Below are 19641 nucleotides of genomic sequence, written 5' to 3'. Positions count from 1 at the left end.
CAAATAAATAGGAAAAAGAACTAACAAAGTAACAGCAGAATGGAGCCAGGCTGCAAGACCTTGATTATTTCAATTTCAACCCCTCGGTGACTTATGGTACAACTACTCCCATGTTGCCCATCACTCCCACATAGAGTGCTCTGAGTCACAGAAAGCCCAGGAGCTCTCCACCATGACCAGGAATACCACTGAAATAAACCTAGCACACATCCAGCGTCACTGCACTAAGAGCTTCTATGTGCTCCTGCATGCACACAATCTTATTTCACTACCTTTTCTTTTCAGCATTTATTCCAATTGGGCATTTTGCCCATAGCAGAAGATAAAGCACAAAGACTTCTTGGTGTTGTCCTGTTAGACAGCATAGTGACCAGCACATGCAATGGAGCTCAGAAATTCAACTTCTGTTACAGAAATTTAAAAACATAAAAAGGAATAGATATCAAATTAAAATGAACAGGGGAAAAAAAAATAAAACCAACAAGTTTCAATAGCAGAGATATTCTATGCTTTATTACTTCAATGGTAAAGAAAGAACTATCGATCTACTTCTATCAAATCCTCTGTTCACCAGTCCACAGATTCAACCTGATACGTGTTAAGTATTGGGTGGCCACTTAGCTACTTCTGAGCAGAGAAAGAAGGCTCACACAAAGCAGTCTGCTAAAACTTTGCCATTTAAAAAGCAACCTCCAGACAGTCAAACTTTCCAGCTGGAAGACATCAGTCTGAAAGATGTGACTTCTGTGCTTGCTTGTCCCTGGAACCCAGCCTGCTCATCCAAAGATACTTAGTTTCTAGACCAGCAATTTTCAAACATAGTTGTAAAATATCTTTCTCCAAAATAATAACTGATACAACACCTACACATTGAAATTTAGAAAACAGCAAGTATTTACTTGATAATTACTTTTAAAAACCACAAATAATAAAAGCATATATTGGGAAACTTAGGACAATTATTACTTCTACAATGTTGGGAAAGGAGGGATAGAACTGATACTGGTAAGCAGAAGTAAAAACTGATCTTCAGGAATTACATGAATAAGAAGAGACTAAAATCTGAACAGAAATCAGTGAACTGTCAAAGACAAAAAACAAATAAAAAAGCACCACCAGCAACACCAAACTATGTGAGGATTTAAAAAACAGCAGGATTTTAAAAACGGGAATATACAGAGCAACTGTAACATGCAGCCTAAAGCCACACATAGCTTTAATATCAAGGCAACACTAAGTGCCTGTTGCTTGGCAATTCATCTCCAGGTCCAACTGAAAAGCCAAAACCAATTTTAGACAGTCAGTTACAGAAAGCATAGGGATTAGACAAAGAGGGTGTTCCTGAAGTAATTGAAATGTAAGTTAACCAGGGTGCATGCAACCACTTTAGCTCCAAGCTGAAAGGGCAGACTGAATTTATGATGAGCAGTGAAAGCCACAGTAAAATTTGATGGCAGCAGGAATACATTTAAAAACAAACCAACCAACCACACAAGAGAAAAGATGACCTCAAAGATTGAATGTGACAAACAGAAGACATTGGAGATTAAAAAGAAATTTTAAACCCCTTAGTTTTTCCTCCCAAAAATGATTACGTCTAGTTTGAACTGATTACAGATATCTTCGAAAAATCAAATACACTGATAAGAAAACGTAATCAGAAAAAGGGTACTTTCAAAGTTACAGATATCCCTGTAAAGTATCCCAGATTGGTAACTCTGGTTCTTAATGAGAGAACAAATTTAAAAAAAAAAAATAAAAAAAGGGAAAGGGACTCAGAAGGCAAAGTACAGTATAACTCAAGCAGAACAGAGAGGACTGGCAGGCAGCTCATTCTTACAGCTTCTAAAAATTAGAGGAGAAAGAAAACCAAAAAACAATTACCAGAGAAGCTATGGAAAACGCCATCAAAGAATATGGAATTATTATTACCTCCAGAACTGCATTGCAGAAGGTTTCTAGGATATACTTACAAAGCTGAAACACTACGAGCATCACAACCAGCACAGCAGTTCTCAGCTGCGGCCACAAGGGACCTCGGACACCGCCCTCATTAAAGAAACTCTCAGTACTAGCTGGGTGAAAAACAAAGCTTTAGGCATACCAAAGAACAAGAAAATATTTACTTAACTGTCTCGTGCTTCATCATTATTCTAGGATTAACAGTTTGAAGAAAGGGATTTCATCTGGGGGGAAAAGGAAGGAAAAAGGAAAAGGCAAAAAAGGAAAAAACCAAAACAACACAAGCAAAACCACCAGAAAATCCAGCAAGCTGAAGGCAGCAAAAATCTGTAAACCTGTTGCCAAATATTTATCTAGAAATTAAGCCCTCGTAGGAAGATCTGTTATAAAATCTAGAGAAAAATTAAGAGACTGAAGAAATTAAAAATTAGCAGTGTAGGTAATTTTGAGGGTTTGTTTGCATCTTTTCTGGGTAAAGAATATAACAAAGCTCAACTAAAACAATACATGCAGGAAGTCTACATGGAAGCATCATCTTCCTTTTTGGGGCCACAGGTCTTATCCTAGTGGTAACCAGAAGAAAACCTGCCATTGCTCTTCTCTGCCAAGATGGGACTACCACTGGAATTCTAGAAGAAAAGCTATGGTTTAGAAATTGAAGATCAACTCATCCAAAATATCACCTGAACCAGGCTTTGTCAGAAAATGGGGTAGGCATTAATATTTTATCCAAATAAAACCATCAAGGTCCAACTTAAACAGAAACCAAAGGACAGCAAGATAAGCAAGATGCAACTTCAAAATGTCATCAAAAGATCAGCAATTAATCTCTTGAAGATTAGCTCCTTTCCTTGGGTTGTATTAGAAACTGCAGCACTTTTCCTGATGCTTGAGAAGAAACACATTTTTAGAACAGTTATACCAGAGGACATGTAATAATTATTGCTAAAATCACCAATTAAATCTTTATCTTAAAAATTGAATACAGAAGACCTCAAGCCTGTTAGACAGGGTCACCAAGACTGACCGTAAAAAACTTCCTTAGAGTAACTTGCTATTCCAAATACATGCTGGCTCACTCTATTCTTCTGCTCTCCTTCCTCTTGCCAGTGTTGGGCCTCAGCAAAGTGCTATCCTGCACTGTGCATCAGCTTAACTGATAGATTTTATACTAGTATAGCTCACCTAGAGTATTATTTCACCTCTTAAAATGATGTTTTTCCTTAACCAAGTCATTGCAAGACAGACTCCTTGTGGAAAAAAAAAAAATCCTGTTTTCAAGGTACCTACGGCCAGTATATGAATCTGTTACTACCAAAATCCCAGAGCACAAGCCTTGGGCTGAGAGTCAGAACAGCATTTTCTAGATCAAAAAATTATCTCAAATACGCTTACAGTAGCCTAGCACAGAAGTTAATACCATTTGTATTAATTCAGTCACACCAAAAAAACCCCCCAAAACTCAACAGTTAAGCAGGGAGGGAGGGGAAAAGATCTGTTAATTCCCGCATTTCATTGGCTTTTTCCATGTTTTTAAGAGTATCTGAGAGATCAACATCCTTCATGGAGTCTTAATTTTTCTTTTTACCACCACTTTGGGATTCATATCATCTCATCATTAACTGGCAATAATGGTTTCACTATATAACTGGAAAAAAGACTAGATTTTTATTGTGGCAGTTTGTTATTTTTCAGCTTTGCCAACTCACGCAAGATTCCATCTTTTTAGGCATGATTACCTTCATGCCTAAATCCATTAATAGCCTGGGGGAGGGGGAAGGTCAGAGGGAATACAGAGGGCTTTTTGCATCTTTTTATCCATGCACCCCATCCCAGTGGAGAGTCCAAGAGGAAACTCTAGTTGAGTAAGCTACCCCTTAAGATCAGTCAAAATAATAATCTTACTAAATTATCCTGTGAATCTCATACTCAGGTGAAGCATGGCAATATATGTACTCCTTTCAGGCTTGTAATATATATATAAGTACATACATATGTAATATAAGCACAATACATGTACTCCTTTCAGGCTTGCAGCCAAACACTCAGACTACACAAGCAACCCTGGTGTAAGCTGGGGGCAGGGTGGGTGTTTGGCTGTATGACAACAGCAAGTTCTACACTTGCAGCTGGAATGGGAAATAGTTTGTATATTTGTCTTAGCTGAACTGCAAAATATTGAATACTTGATCAAGATACAATTCTATCTTGACTGAGAAATCAATTTCAGAAAGCAACCTAGTCCAGTACTGTCTTTCCTGGCCATAGTATCAATCCAATCACATCTAACCAGCTGTCATGTAAGGCTCTCATATCTCATGACAGCAGACAGGATAACCAATACCCTGATAATAATGGGATACCATTAATTCAATGACAGTGTCTTTCAGTTAATCTGTTAAAAAAGACCCCCAGAAGCTACAGGAATGCATCTTACATACTCCAGAAGTAAAGATATTCACATTTTGCTGCCTTCTGTTTCTTTTAGGTCAGAAATTTAAGAAGATATGCTCCTGTTAACAACTGTCTAAATACCAGTCATATTTTCTCCTACAAAAAATATTTTTTGTGTTAAAAATATGAATTTTGAAGAAGTCAAACATACAGAAGACAAATGAAAGACTGTTTCATAGAAAGAAAATGTGGATATCCACATTTAGCGTTGAGTTGTATTTATTTTCACAAATACATTTACAAGACAAGTCAACATTCTGCAATGCAAAATGGCAACCTATGCAACAGCACTTTTTAAACAGAAGGTGTCCCAATTTACTTTTTAGACTTAAGATATTATTAAATGAATGCTAACAAATGTTTTGTACTGAAAACTTTGCTGTTGCTGTTTTTAATCACGTTATAGGCATCAAGACTAAAATTATCTGTTGTTAGGGCATGATGTTTAATTAAAATGCATTTCTTTCCAACTCTATCCCTTTTTATTGGAGAATGTAGTATTACCTAAACATTTTGGAAGTAAATGCAGTCTACTCAAGCATACATCTTCACAGACAGAGAATCAAATATTACAGTTTTACCTAAAACTCAAGATGAAGCTAACTATATATTGCAATTTGCTGTCACACTAAGACAAACTGCAGCCTTAAAGAGACAATCCCAAATGGAACTCAAACCAGGAAGTATTTACCACCAGTACCTCTGCTATCAAACTCTCCATCTGAACTCTGCACCCAGTACATTGTACCTACAAAACTACCATTCCCAGAAAAGTCTAATTTCATCTATCATTACCCCACACTTTTTTCTAGACAGTGATTCTTTGTGTTCTCAAACTTAACTTCTCAATGTACTACATCAGACATGCAGATGCTAACAAACAGCACAGTCTACTCTAAATTTTTATCTCTTGCGATAGTCAAAGGTGCATGCACATCATGGAAGCAACGTGTAGGATTAGAGACAGGGTTTAATTCCTTTAAATAGGACCTAGAACTACGACTTTATTATGTCCCTGAACAATAAACAGATCAACTCTATTTAGAAGAAAAAGAAAATTGATTAGACAATAAATAACTGTACTAAAACCTTGAAATTCAATACCCTTTATCTGATACAACTTTTAGCTTTAACATGTTCAATTAAAGCTCATCTGTTTCAAACAAGTTCCCTGCTCCAAAAGTTATTTCAGCAAGTCTCTACATTTTAAAAACTTCTAGAAGTGAGGGTATTTCATAAAACCCTGTCATGTTTCTCCTCGCAATCCCAACATCTGACAGAAAACACAAAAAAAAAGTTTTCACTCTGATTTATACAGCAAACAATGCAATACCAAAATTTTGCCTAAACAGTAGGAATAAGCAAAGACCTAGCAAGTAAACGGTACCATCAAAATCACAATAACTGGATTAAAATAATCTTATTGTTTCCAAAACAACATCACAGTTAGAACTTTGCTGCAGAATTAATAAATCCACAGATTTACTATGGTATAAAGGAACTGTTAAGTCAAAAAGGAGGGAGGAGGAAGGATAACAGGACACAAACCAACTCTAAGTCTTAACTAGAGTAGTAATACAAGCCCCTGCCCTCTTTTTTACAGCCTGAAAAGAGAACTACTGTCCATAACTGAGATGTTGCAGTGGTGAGGCCAGTAACCCAAGCAGTGACCAGAAGCAGATAATACCTTCCTGAACTCCCTATGGATACCTCAGTTAAAATCCTGGGTTCCTATGAAAATATGCTCAATCATTCATATGGAGCAGTTAAGCAAACAGGGAGAATGGCATAAGAGCAGCTATTCTTCTTTCTAATGAGAAATAACCACAGCAGTAACATGGTGGATTTTTGTGCCAGTTCCATTAGAATTCATGGAATGCATAGCTAAAAAAATGTGTTGCCTACTTCCTTCCAGCACGTTTGCATAATGCAAACAAAGCCAGGGTGTTAGAGACTGCTTGATGACAAAACTATGAAAAGTTTCATTCAGGAACAAAGCTACAGCCAAGTAATTTAATAATTCACTTAATTAATCTCCCCTGTTGGAGATGTTCAAGAAATTCCCACACCAACGAGTTCTTTGCAGGTCAAAAGAAGCTAATTCAATTTGAAATACACATTAGACCTATTACCCCAAACAAACTAGATGCTAGTAAAACAGGACCATAGCTATCACCTGAGGCTGTTGAAAGAAATTTATATAAAAAACTGCACACCTGCAGGTGAGGAAGATAAGCCAGTGCTGCAAAGAAAATGCCACCAGGGACCCTGCAATTTTGAAAAAGCTTTTGACAAGGTTCCATACCAAAGGCTATTAAAGTGACTAACTTAACACAAGATGGGAGGAAAAAGTCTTACAAATAGAAAATTAATGAACAGGATACAAAAAGAAAGGTCTAATGGCCAGTCTTCAGGGCAGAGAAGAGGCAGCTGAAAGGTCTCCTGCTGGGGGATTGGTGCTGGGACTGGCTTCATTCAGCATTTTCAAAGACAACCTGAAGAGCCAAGCATGCAGTGACACTAAATGTTTCGGGTAGGTATCAGACACAAGCAAGGGAATACCAAACCAAGTGATCCAGCAAAAAAGGTAGAAATGAGATTTAGTGTAGGTAGGACTGTTGCCTTAAACTGCACCTTTCCTACACAGAGCAGAGCTTGCAACTGGCAATTATAAATTACTGAGTGATCCAAGACATTGCTGACAGTTCTACAAATCCACTGTACAGCACCAGACTGAAAGGTACCACCAGGAATGCATCTTTGATCATTGTTAATCAAAAACTGTGGCAGCTGAAAGGTACAGGGGGCAAATGGACTGCAAAACATGGTTAGGTTACATATGCTCCCCAGTGACACAATCTATTGCCACTAGCTTTACTGCTTTTACTAAAGAAAGAAGTGCAAGGATAATACAGAAGTGCATAAATAATAAGAAACAAGAGTAGAAACCTGACAGCACATTGACAGCATTCAGAATTCCTTGAAAGTATCCAAGGAGCTTATGGATGACATGGAGGGGTGCCCTAACTGGAGACCAAGAAGATGATGGAATGGAAACAGGCCCTCAGAGATACCAGGATGCATTGCTCAAGACAACTCCAGACTATAATTAAATCTCTACAACCCAGACAAGGCAACTGTGTTTAGTGCTCTTCAGTCCATTAAAAATCACATACAACAGCTATAGTCCTTTAATCTAAGTTCACTAAACAGAGGTCTGCACCTCCTCCAGAAAATGAAGATGTCTACATATCATATCTGTTTGTAGGTAAGAAAGCTAAGTGTATGAAAGGCCAAATTCATCATGATTGATGAAATTCGTAAGTCAGTAACTCGTTGATAGGTTAAGTCTCTATCTCTCCAGCAGACAAGTAGTTTCCTTTTATATTTCCTATAAAATAAAACCAAAAGCTCACACAACTGCTTTCTAATTAAGCACTTAGTATTACTCAACCAGAAAACACAAAGACCAAAAACATTTACTAAATGGACTAATGGTGCACTCCAGCATGGGAACTCCGTACTATGTAAGTGAGAATGAATGTAAGTCAGCTACCATTAATTTTCAAATACAGTACAAAACTTATGTACAGAAGAAGTTAGGTCTTTCACCATCGTAAGCTGCAAAAGACAACTGATTGGCTGATCCCCTCAATCTGTTTCAACTATGAAAACTCCATTCACAACAGACACAAGCAAACAGTCGAATTTATTGCTTTGTTTTGAATGTTGTTGGCTTAGCTTGGAGTGTGGAAAGGCTACTAAAGTGGAAATAGAAAATTCTGAAGTAGAACAGAAACTACAAGCCACACAAGTTACAACATTAAGAATAAATACTTTTTATTCAATAGATAGGTAGACTCAGACTGGAAAACATATTTATTTCAAGCGCTTAATAAATTGAAAGAAATGCATTAATTAAAATTATTTTTAATAAATCTTAATAGGAAATGGGAAGAGGCTCCCGTATAGGATTAAATTTTACAGACTTTTTTGTACTATAACATTTTAGCAGCCACTGTTAGACAGAACATCCAGTAAAGCAATTCATAATATGACTTAGACTGTCACAAAGTTCAGTGGCATACAAACTCTTTTACTCTCCCGTCACAGCCTTTATATCCCACAGAAGAACACTAGAGAAATCATTGAGTTTGAAATGGTGATTATTGAATATTAAAGCTAGTCTAAATCAGTTTGCTAAAACTGAATTTAAATTGATCAATTTGATAAAACCAATTTAGGCTAAATAAATAAAATTTAATAAAGCATTTATCAATCACACTAAAAAATAATTTGCAATTGTTTTAGGGGCCGGTAAAAACAATCACTGTCCCTTAATGGACAAGCTATTTAACCCTAATCAGTGCAGTACGGCTATTTCACAACTTCCTCCTGTCCTCATCAGCACTTTATGCTTCCTTCAACAAGTCAAAGTACTTCACAGCATTCAAGACAGTAACATTTCATAAATACAGCTCCCGCGGCAAGACCCCTCTAGTTTTTCCTTCTCTCTTCAGTCATAAAAGGATTGCCGAGTGACTTTATTTCAACAGCTCCTATGCATCATCTGGTTTCCTTCACAAATTTTCCAAATTAACACTGATAAGGACAGATGTCAGATCTATCAGAGACTGCATATGAACTTTCTTCACTCCTCATCCCACTGCTCATTGACATCAGAACAGTTTACAAGGCCTGCAACCAGGTCATTTAAGAAATCTGCTCTTAAGCAAACCCTCAGACGAGAGCCCAGGAATACACAATCCTGCTTTAAACTGTTACTGTTTGCATAACTGTAACATACACCATGTGCACAACATATTGCCAGGTATGTGAGATGGTTTACAAACCACTTTTATACATTGTTAGTAACATCCAAACAAGACTGATATATAAGCAATAAGCAAAAGGAACCCAGAAACCCCAAATCTCTTCATAACTCAGGGAAACCCAACAATTTTACACTGCAAGAGGGAAAAAAACAAAAGAGAAGCAAACTTTAACTTGCACAGCATCTAGCAAATCAAAAGTACAAAGACTAAGAAACAAATCAAAAGCAAAACTGCAGATTTTCATATGCTGCATGAATTCTGTTAGCCCACTAGGATTCTGTAGAAAACCAAAATATTTCAGATATCAAAATGAATAAAAGGAGGAAATTAATGTATATCAGACCCATTCTTAGAGACAAAGAAAAAACTCTTTGTTATCACTTATACTCTCATTCTTACTGGCTCAGCTGTGCAACAGCACCACAGACTCTTTGTTACCGGCTCTGCTGAGAGCACAAGAAGCACCAAGCCAATTAAGGAACATCTTATATGCTGAATTCTCATTTTATTTTTTAAATTTTACCACATACTAAAAGTTAAAATAGCACCATAGATACCTCCAAATATCTCCCTTAAAGCTATTGTTTTCTCTAGATCTGATTAGAAAACCATGTTAATCTTAATTGTAAAATGATTCTAGATGGAGCATAAAAGCTTTATCATTCAACAGAATGAAATTAGGGCTGCCTCTAAGATTTTTTTTTACACAGCTTTACAGACATTCCACAGCAGTCAGGTAGTAAAAAGCTCACTGGGAAGTTGTTGACAAAATTCCATGTTAGATCAATTATGTAGCTGCTTCAGATACCAACATGGGCACATACACAGAACTTCAGCAAAGGAGATGAATTTTGAACAAGCATAAAACATAGAGCCTTTTGCAAGCACCAAAGGCCACCAGCACAGGTTACCTACCCTTCTACACTAAGAAATTGGTCAATACTTCAATGAATTACAGATCAAACACAGAACTACTTGGAAAAAAAAAAATTATTTTTCCAATTTGAAAATCAAACTATTATGGATACATCCTTAAAGGATTAGTGAAACAAGTACAGAGAGAAAGCACTGAAACATTATTGCTTCTGCAGACAGAAAAAAACCAAAACCAAACCAATTCAAGACTGCTTATTTTATCCTTTTTGCTGCACTTTGCATACTGTCAGTTCCCTTGGGTTCCCAAACATAGTAATTTCCTACTGCTGTATGTCCTTCTAAACAGAAAGAAAGAAGAAAAAGATAACCTGAAGGAAATCAGGAAAGTACTACATGAGTGAATTGTCAGGGAAAGTTTAGAGTAAGTGTCTTTAAAACTACTTAAATTGGTAGATCCCAAAGCACTTTAGTGTCTTGAAAAAGGAGACAACAATGAAAGAAAAAAAGAATTCTTGGACAACATCCAAGCCGAAATTTAATAGGCAACAATGCAGAAAACCCATTTTTACAGAAAATACAAGCTTTACATGTCTAGATGTCTTCATCATTTTTATATGCAACAACAGTGAACTAAAAGTTAAGGGCAGGGCACTTACAGAATACAATACATTATCTATCAGTAGTTTACCTCTAAGTTCAGCAATTTTTGAAAAACCCCAAAACATATAGAAACCTGTACCCTGCACCATCTCCAGTTACAAATGCTGCAGTTATCATTAGCACTTCTCTATGGTGACTCTTACAAGCCATTAAACTACTCAAAATCAAAACAACTTTGTTCTATGGGATCCAATGATGACTTCACACAGCCTTAATAATTCACATTTTTAGGGACAAGCAGAGTTGCCAGAACTGCTTAAAATCTCAGTTCCATGTATAATTTACAAGTAACAGATTCAGAAAGGCAGTTTTAAATCATCTAGGCATGCAGAATTGTGTCCCAGTAGCATACTGAGAGAAAACACACAATTACTTTTACAGAATGAACTGACATTACAGCTAAAGCCACCAGAAACAAAACTGGATTTTCTGATGCTATTTTTGTTTGAACCAGTGCAATGGACTATTACTGCCTCAACATTGACAGCATATTCATGTGCTCAAAAGAAGTACAGTCTCAGGATTTACTAAAATCCCTCAGTGTCCAAATAAAGGTCTGTTACTAATATCACCCAGTTGTGTGTTATGAAAGTTAATTATTTCTGAAAGCTTGGAGCAAGAAAATGGAAACATTTCATCTTTCTAACTGAGAACACTGATGTTGCAATTGACAGTGCATTAAAATCTAATGCCTTCCAATTTAGATCTCCTTAGCATATACTTTGAGCAAGAAGTAGAAAGCAATCTCAAAACAGGCTGAGACATTAGACGTGATGTTTAATCACTAGCCAAACAACTTTGCTTTGTCAGAAATGAGCAAGACACCAAGGTGCTACATGGCTCCATGTCATTTCACAGCACAAGACTTCTGAAGGTCACAGTGAATATCTTACTTGCCACGCATGACAAAATAATCTTACAAAATAAAGAAAGAATAGCTCACAACTCAGTTTTGACACAATCATCTGAAAAAGTGATGTTATAATCACACACAAGCAACATTTTGTCTCATTGACCAAATACTTCCAAAGCTTGGAAAACTGAACCACTATCACCAATCTAGATTTTTTTAAAAACATTTGCCTATGATGCACACTCCATGATTTTAGCAACACTGCACCCATATATATTAACCTTAAAAAGCAGCAGGGAGGAGAACAGTCTGAAGTGTTAGAAGAGCAGCAAAAATATGTCTATGGAGAGCAATCCAGCTTGTCATTGGGAAGAACAAACAAACTGCTGAGTTTCCAAGCTACCTCTCCTTATTTCCCTCCTTCCTTGCTCTTATTATGTGTACTTTGCCTGCCAGCAAAGTCAGAACTGCATGGGTACAGGTAGTCTGTTCTTGATGTGGACTTAAAGAGTATTCCTTGGACAGACACACATGAGGGAGGGCTGTTTCTTCTCACTTGAGGGGACCAATTTACATACTCAAAGTTCCCCAGAAGTTCTATAGGAAAAATAGTTTCATGTAGATTTTTTCTGGACAATAACCCATTCAAGACCAGAACTGTGGTAGGGCCAGACAAAACAACACTGATAACTTCTGAGATTGACATTATTTCTGAAAAATAAGTTACTAAATCTACATCCAAGAACTTTACTTATATAACATACGAATTCACAACTTTTGAACTGTGGCAATGTGTTCATTGCATACCATCAGTCAATGCACTCGCATAAAACAGACCACGTAGAAACATCTTACTGAGAATTTTCTTCCACCTCCAGTAACACTTGATAATACCATAAAAGCCACACAGTTAGTTGTGTTCATTCCTCTTCTCACAGAGCGATGGCAAGAGGTAAAATTCAGTGTCAGACATTTACTAGAAACTATAAAGATGCAGCTACCTCATATTTTTAGTGCAGCCCAGGAGTGCATGTGTAAAGCAAACTTCTTCATTGTACCTACTGACTGCATATCATGAAGCAGTCCTGGAGCGGATGAACAGGATTCCTTTCAGAAAGAACTGAACTATAAGATGTGAAACCAAGAGCACAAACAGCATGTTTCAACACAAACAGGCATTGAGTCCATGCAGCCAGCCTGGAATTAGTTCAACAACAAGAAAAAAAAAAAAAAAAAAACATCCCTGAAATGCAAACATATGGACATCAATTCTGCAGCACCAAACATTGCATTCTACAGACACAACCCTGTCAGCTCTTGCTACTTGATGCAGTACACAACAGCTCATCTGTTCCAGGGTTCTTGAAGGAAGCCTATTAGCCCAACACATCCAGTTCATCTGGAGAGGTTGTGGTTTCCAAAGCCATGGAAATCCAACTCCTTGGTTTTCATGTCGTGCACTTTCTTGGAGTTGCTAACATACCAATGTCTCACAGTCTGTCAGACCAAAATCAGGTTCTGTAGACGCAGTTCTGACTGTGTGCTGCAGCATCATCTAGGAAACCCATCATTTTGGAGTGGATATAATGCTCTTAGTTCTCCACAGTAAAGCCACACAAACACATTAGAGCCTGGTTCAATATAAAGCTCATGTATCATAAGAAAAGCATAAGTCAGTACTGAAGAAAATATCCCTCTCAGCATTTTTTAGGTTATATATTTATCTACCATGCTGGCCAGCACTCCCTCAGCAACCTGAGCTCTCAGGGCCTCCTCCATTACTTCAAAGAGCGTTCAGAGAACCTTTCTGTGTTTGTTTCCCTACACAGCATAGGCCTAGCAGAACTTTCAACACAAGCCCCCTTTCCTTATGTGATTACCAGTGAAAGCCAAAAGCTTATGCAGATATTCCTTGGTCCTGACACACATCACACACCTCCACACAGCTCAATTCCAGCAATGCAGCTCATGCATTTGAATACATCTTCATAAACAATACTACCTAAAAATTTCTTTATCAGATCCTTTGTATCCAAAAACTGTATCAAAAAGTTTCAAAATACATTCAGAGGCTTGTAGTGCCTTCCTGGCTGCAAGCAAAAAAAGTGGAGGAACAAATAGTTCCCCTGAAGCCATATTAACAAGTTATAATCAAAAGCATATTTTGGGAAGGAGATCCACAGGTTCAACTGATGCAAAGTTGATTTATCCAAAGCATATAATATTTGTGAAGGTATCAACTATTAAAAGATGTAAGAGATGATAACATAACTTGACCCATTCACTTGTACACCATACAAGCTTGTAGCTCCTCAGATCTTCCTGGAATTTTTCCAAAAAGTTAACATTGCATTTCTATGCTCCCATTCTCAGGTAACAGGTCATCATATTACTGAGTCTGCATAGCCTTTGGTTTAATTCTACTGCTTCACCTGAATTTTTAGATGAATACTATTTGGTCCCGATTCCTTTATTGGTTTGAAACCGGCTATATTGAAGTGATTACTGAAATTAGTTTTACATCAGATCTGCCAAGAGGTTATGATTCTATTTTCTTCAGTAATCACTTGGGAGACAGGGAAATGCAATTTTTTCTCAAGTCAAAGGTTACATCCTCATTCTGCTAGGTCAAACTTCTTGAAAACAGCAATGTTTTAAATGAGTCATTTAAGTTAATCGCATCATCAGTTTAAGAACCACCAAAGAAAGGGAAGGTAGAGCAACTCCCACATTGGTCAGAATAGCAATAGTAATAATGTAACAATGCAAGACTTCCTCATGCTACCTTACTGTTAGATCTGATAAAAACCCAAATAGATAGATTGTGTCCTTGTATAAAAATGAGATACTTCTTAATCTAGGTGCTCAGCCCTAACACTTGGGGGTTGGAGAAGAAGGGACCTTCCAACCTCAGCTATTCCATGAGTATTTGTAGATTGCTCAACCAATCCCCCTTTGAAATCAGGAGTGAAGGTCAGTTATTTAACAGCCAAACTAGTCATAATCTTACTCTTATTTTGTCATTCCATCTTCAGAACCACAACAATCACTTTGCTTAGATCACCCTCCATCTCTGCCGTTGATATCAGAAAACACTACAGCAGCTCAAGCTTAACACCTTACTAGAACTGGATGAGTTACCTGACAATGACAGGAGCTTCTCAAAATGACAAAACACAAAATCCATATTCCTGCAAGCATAGAGCAGCAACAAAACAAAACCCCAATAATTTCTCTCCAATTTGAGTGGGATAATCCACACACCAGAGACTTCACCAAAGCATGTTTGAGAGCTACAGCACTTCCCACAATGCCTTCTGCATCCTGTCAGTTGTGGTCAGCATCAACTTCTGACATAGTGTATGAGTTCAAGAAACAGCACCGCAATTCTCCCATCAAAACCAAAGCTGCTTTAATGCCTTAAGGAAGCATTGCAGTCATTCCCTACATTTTTTCAAAACACAAGATGACATGTTTAGAAGAAATCTGGCAGCCCTGATACACGACTGTTAACAAACACAGTTGATCATCCATATCTCAGATGCAGAAGTTACATCCTGCATAATGGAGAAGTAGTCCCTCTCTCAGAAGTACATGAAGAAAGAAGGGATTATCAGGGCATGATACAAGGCAATGAAATAGGAATGGGTGGGAGGAAAAGCAAGCTTTGATGAATGAAACATAATTAAACAGTTCAAAAGTGTGGGCATAAAGGTTATTTTCACAGACATGGTCAACTCTTGTTGACAAGAAAACCACCTGAACTCAGGGAAGGAAACCTCTAGTGTCAGAACTACAAAAAGTGAATTACAGCACTATGGTACAAAGCATCCCGACTAAAACAATAACGACATACAAAACTAACAAGTTCCATTAAATCATAGTATTAAAAAATAGAAGACCTGAAGAAACGTGCAAACATCACATAGAGACATTGTGGTAAAAGGCAGCTTCCTGTTGAGACGTCCAAGGCAGGATACAGCACACCTGAGATTTGTGCATTTCCCTTGATCCTGTCACAAGACTAATTACCCTTCTCATAAGGTAACTTAAGCAGCAGCAGCTGCCTAGTGAGTCACTGCAAGGTAACATCCCTTCAGGATGACACAAGGACCTTATTGGAAGTTTCATATAGAGGTAAGGGCTGAGAAGCAAGCAGCAGAAACAGAGGATACAGTGAGAAAGAAGGTGTAAATCCACACAGCATTTTCCAATCTCACAAATTCTAACTGAAGCTCAACTTCCAACACTGCATACTCCATTATTCCACTCACAGGTCTATTCTGCTTAATGTGTAAAGTATCAGCACTATGTACACTTCCAGTCTTGGCTGTAATGACATGATGAGTGACCACGGTAAACAAAAGTACACTTTAAACAAAAAACACTTGGTTTCATTTGTGTTGCACTTCCACCAACATTTTCCTTGCTCCCACACTTGCAAGTGATACAAGTTTTCCATTATGACTAGGAACAGAAATGTGAACTGTAAGAATATTTGCTTACTAAAAATAACATTTTGCTAAACACACAAGGGAAGGTACAGATTCCACCTTAGAAGAAAGGACTGTGGAAGATGTTAACAAAGAGTTGCACACCAGACCTCAACATCTCTAACAGAAACAAAGTTTTTGCATTCCTACGTTATCTAACACTAAAATTGTCTTTGAGAATTAACACCTAGTTTTTTAGGGTCTTGAAAATGAAACATTAATAGCAGTGCTTGCTGTGTAGTATAGATGATGGTACTCCATAGTATTAAACACTTGATGCTTAAGAAGAACTGAAGGAAAGAAAGAGATGAAACAGAGTCAGAACAACCACAGCCAGTAGTTTCCAAAACTGGACCCTTATATATTGCAGGCATCTTTCCTCTCTTTTTAGACAGGGCCATAATGAAATGCACCTGAAAATACAGTCATTACTCTCAAAATCTACAAGAACTACATCAGAATAGACTTCAAGGTTGGCAGAGAAGCCATTTAAATAAGATCACTCACCAGAATACAGCACCAGAGAGAGAAGATACTAGGGGTACAGAATGTAGTAGGAGACAGAGAAAGAGCAAAATGTCTTTTGGGGACTCTGGGTGAAGTAAAAGCATATAAAGAATTGTGCACTTCATTATTGAGGAGAAGAACACTGACTGGAAAAAAGTAAAAAAAAATGTTAAGATGCACGTAGAGACACTGAGCAAGGTCACACACAGAGCAGAGCACCTAAAGATAAGAAAGGGCATCACTGGGAGCCCAGACAAGTGATACAAGTTGAAGATGCCAAGTGGCAGTGAAACCAGCACCTACATCTAAGATGTACATGAGAACCATGGGATAAAAATGTTCCTAACAGTAGTTCTCGTCTTGACCACACTGGCACGAAAAATTACTGAAGGTGCATAAAAAATTCTTTAAGATAATCTTAGATATTACCTGTCAGAGGTGAAAGCCACGCACAATAACCAAGATACAGGGAAAGTAAACAAATGTAACAATCTACAAGCCATTAACACAGCAAAGGGTCACAGTCCACCACATGGCACGAGTGAGAGAAAATGAGCCGCAACACATGGTTATGCACATTCTTAAGATAAGGAACTAGCAGCTATACAGAATGAGGGAAAGGAGAGAAACTGCCACACCGACGATATGAATGGGAAGTGTGAAAAGCCCAGAAGCTACTTTTGTCTGGCTGTAGATGCATTTGGGGAAAATGAGGTACGTTCAGAAAAGCAACAGGCAGTAGGAACACACAAAGGTACAGAGGGAGAAGGAGGGCTGATTTACGGTGGGGCAGGAAGGAGAAGCAACAGAGCAGTACCTGAAGCAGAGCAGAGCCCCCGCAGTGGGAGAGGGAGGCTGGAAAGGGACAGACGCGTGGCCCCGATCCATGGGAGCCGAGCCTCGGGGGCCAGGGCAGGAGGAGAGTGACAGCGGCCGAGGGGCCGGCGGGGGGAGCCGGGCAGCTGTGCCGGGGGTGAGGGGCGGCGGTGACCGGCGGGGCCCGCGGGAACGGGCTAGGGCAGGGGACGGCGGCGGGCGGGCTCGGTCCCTCGCTCACCTGCTGCACACCCAGGAAGTCGTAGAAGTTCCGCGGCACCTCCTCCACCAAGTCGAAGAGCTCCAGGTCGCCGCTGTCCCAGGCGCGGGCGCGGGGCGCAAGCAGCGCCAGCAGCGCCAGAAGCGGCAGCAGCCGAGGGCGCAGCCGAGGGCGCGGCGCGGGCCGCCGGCGGGCCATGACCCCCGCCTGCGGTGGCGGCAGCGGAGCGGTGGCGGAGCACGGACGTGCCCGTGAAGCTCCGCAGAGGCCGCGCTCACCGCGGCAGCCGCTCCGCACTGAGGGGACGCGCGAGGCCCGGCCCTGCCCCGGCGATCCCACGCGGGGGAGGGGTGGGGGGGGGCGCTCCCCGCTCGGCCAATCGCCGCCTCCGCGGCTCGTGACGTCACGCACCCCGGCAACCGCCGGCGCTCGCGCAGTGGCGAGGCCAGAGGGGGAAGGGCGCGAGCTGCGTGCGCGTGGAGGCCCCGCCCCGCCCGCGCCCTTCCCGCCGGGAACGCCGCGAGCGGGAGCGTGGGACACGGGCAGGGGGCTCCGGGGACACGGGCACGGGGCTCCGGGACACGGGCAGGGGGATCCGGGGACACGGGTACGGGGCTCCGGGGACACGGGCAGGGGGCTCCGGGGACACGGGCAGGGGGCTCCGGGGACACGGGCAGGGGGATCCGGGGACACGGGCAGGGGGCTCCGGGACACGGGCCGGGCTCCAGTCCCTCGCGGCCGCCGCGGTGGCCCTGGAAGCCCGCTGTCTGCGGGACTAGCGGGGCCCCCGCGAGCTAAATCGTCTTTCGATTTTCTATCTTCATTAACTCCTTACGGGCGTGTTTGATTCCTGTAACCTGTTTTACCCTAAAATTTCTTCACTCTGTTGTTAGAAAATCAAAATCAATCCGATTTTTAAGGTATTATCCCAGAACCTTTTGTTCTTTCTTTGCTTAAATTAATGTGAAATGCTTCACCTGGGACGCTAGATGAGGAATTAGATGGAAACTTAATGGCCGAACAGTACAAATTATCATTAAATCACTTTCCTCTAGCATGGGCATACTCCTTGGCAAACCTGATCTGTTTAATCTCCCTCGAAACTAGGCCTAGTTAATAACTCACTTATGGGAATCTTTATTGAGAAAAGACATATTCACTCATCTGAAAAATATCCACGAACTAAATTCTGAAAAATAGGATTTTCAATTTTAGAAAGAAAAATCCCAAATGCTAATCTTATCTGCACCAGAATTTACCTAAGAGGAGCTAGCTACCATTTACAGAACCACTCTACAGTAGAGCACTTCCTCGGATACTCCATGGGAATATCAAGATGTGGCTTTAAAATACACTGTTCAGTTCTGAGTAGGGATTTGAACCAACATAGCCATTATCAATTTTCCAACTCATAAAGTATAGAGTAGTCTTAGGTATTCTCTACTATTGAAACTGTTCCCTTTTGTATAAACTATTTAAATATTAATTAGATTGATATTTAAACTCATGTTTCCATATCCCATATGCATGCCCACTGGGCTTTTAGGATCACAATTCTGCCTCCGGCTCCACTTTCTGAAAAGAGTTCTAAACCCATTTGCTGGGAAATTATAATTTAGCCAACAGTGTCTTATGTAGACTCTTTTAACCTACCCTTCACAAAAAGGTGCGCTTAACTGTTCATTCTTATAATCTTAAAAAAGCTTCTTCCCACCTGATCACAAAGCAAAAATATATATATAGTGAGAGAGAGAGAACAACAAAGTAAAGAGAAAGTCATGGGCGAGTTACTTTATCAGCTGCTTTGGCTGGAGCAACTGAACCTGGTATAGATCAGTTTCTTCCCACGTTCTTACTTTCTTAATCTGTTCTGTTTTGCAGGTCAGTATCCACAGTATAAATTTGTTGCCCTGTATATTTACATTATCCTTTCTTTCAAGGTTGAAGCTTTATTTCACAGAAATA

At 39.6% G+C, this 19641-nt stretch overlaps 1 protein-coding gene across 1 annotated transcript in view; it reads right to left on the bottom strand.

Annotated features, from left to right (window-relative positions):
- Positions 1-17938, bottom strand: part of DNAJC1 (DnaJ heat shock protein family (Hsp40) member C1) — a 107442-nt gene extending 89504 nt beyond the window's left edge. The window contains exon 1 of the mRNA XM_062494412.1: positions 17698-17938. Coding sequence (XP_062350396.1) covers positions 17698-17874 — 177 coding nt within the window. The 5' untranslated portion in view covers positions 17875-17938. The remainder of the gene's footprint in view (positions 1-17697) is intronic.
- Between the last annotated feature and the right edge of the window lie 1703 nt (positions 17939-19641).

Source organism: Cinclus cinclus, chromosome 1 (genome assembly GCF_963662255.1).
Source record: "Cinclus cinclus chromosome 1, bCinCin1.1, whole genome shotgun sequence".
NCBI lineage: Eukaryota > Metazoa > Chordata > Aves > Passeriformes > Cinclidae > Cinclus > Cinclus cinclus.
This window is presented reverse-complemented; position numbering and strand designations above follow the sequence as displayed.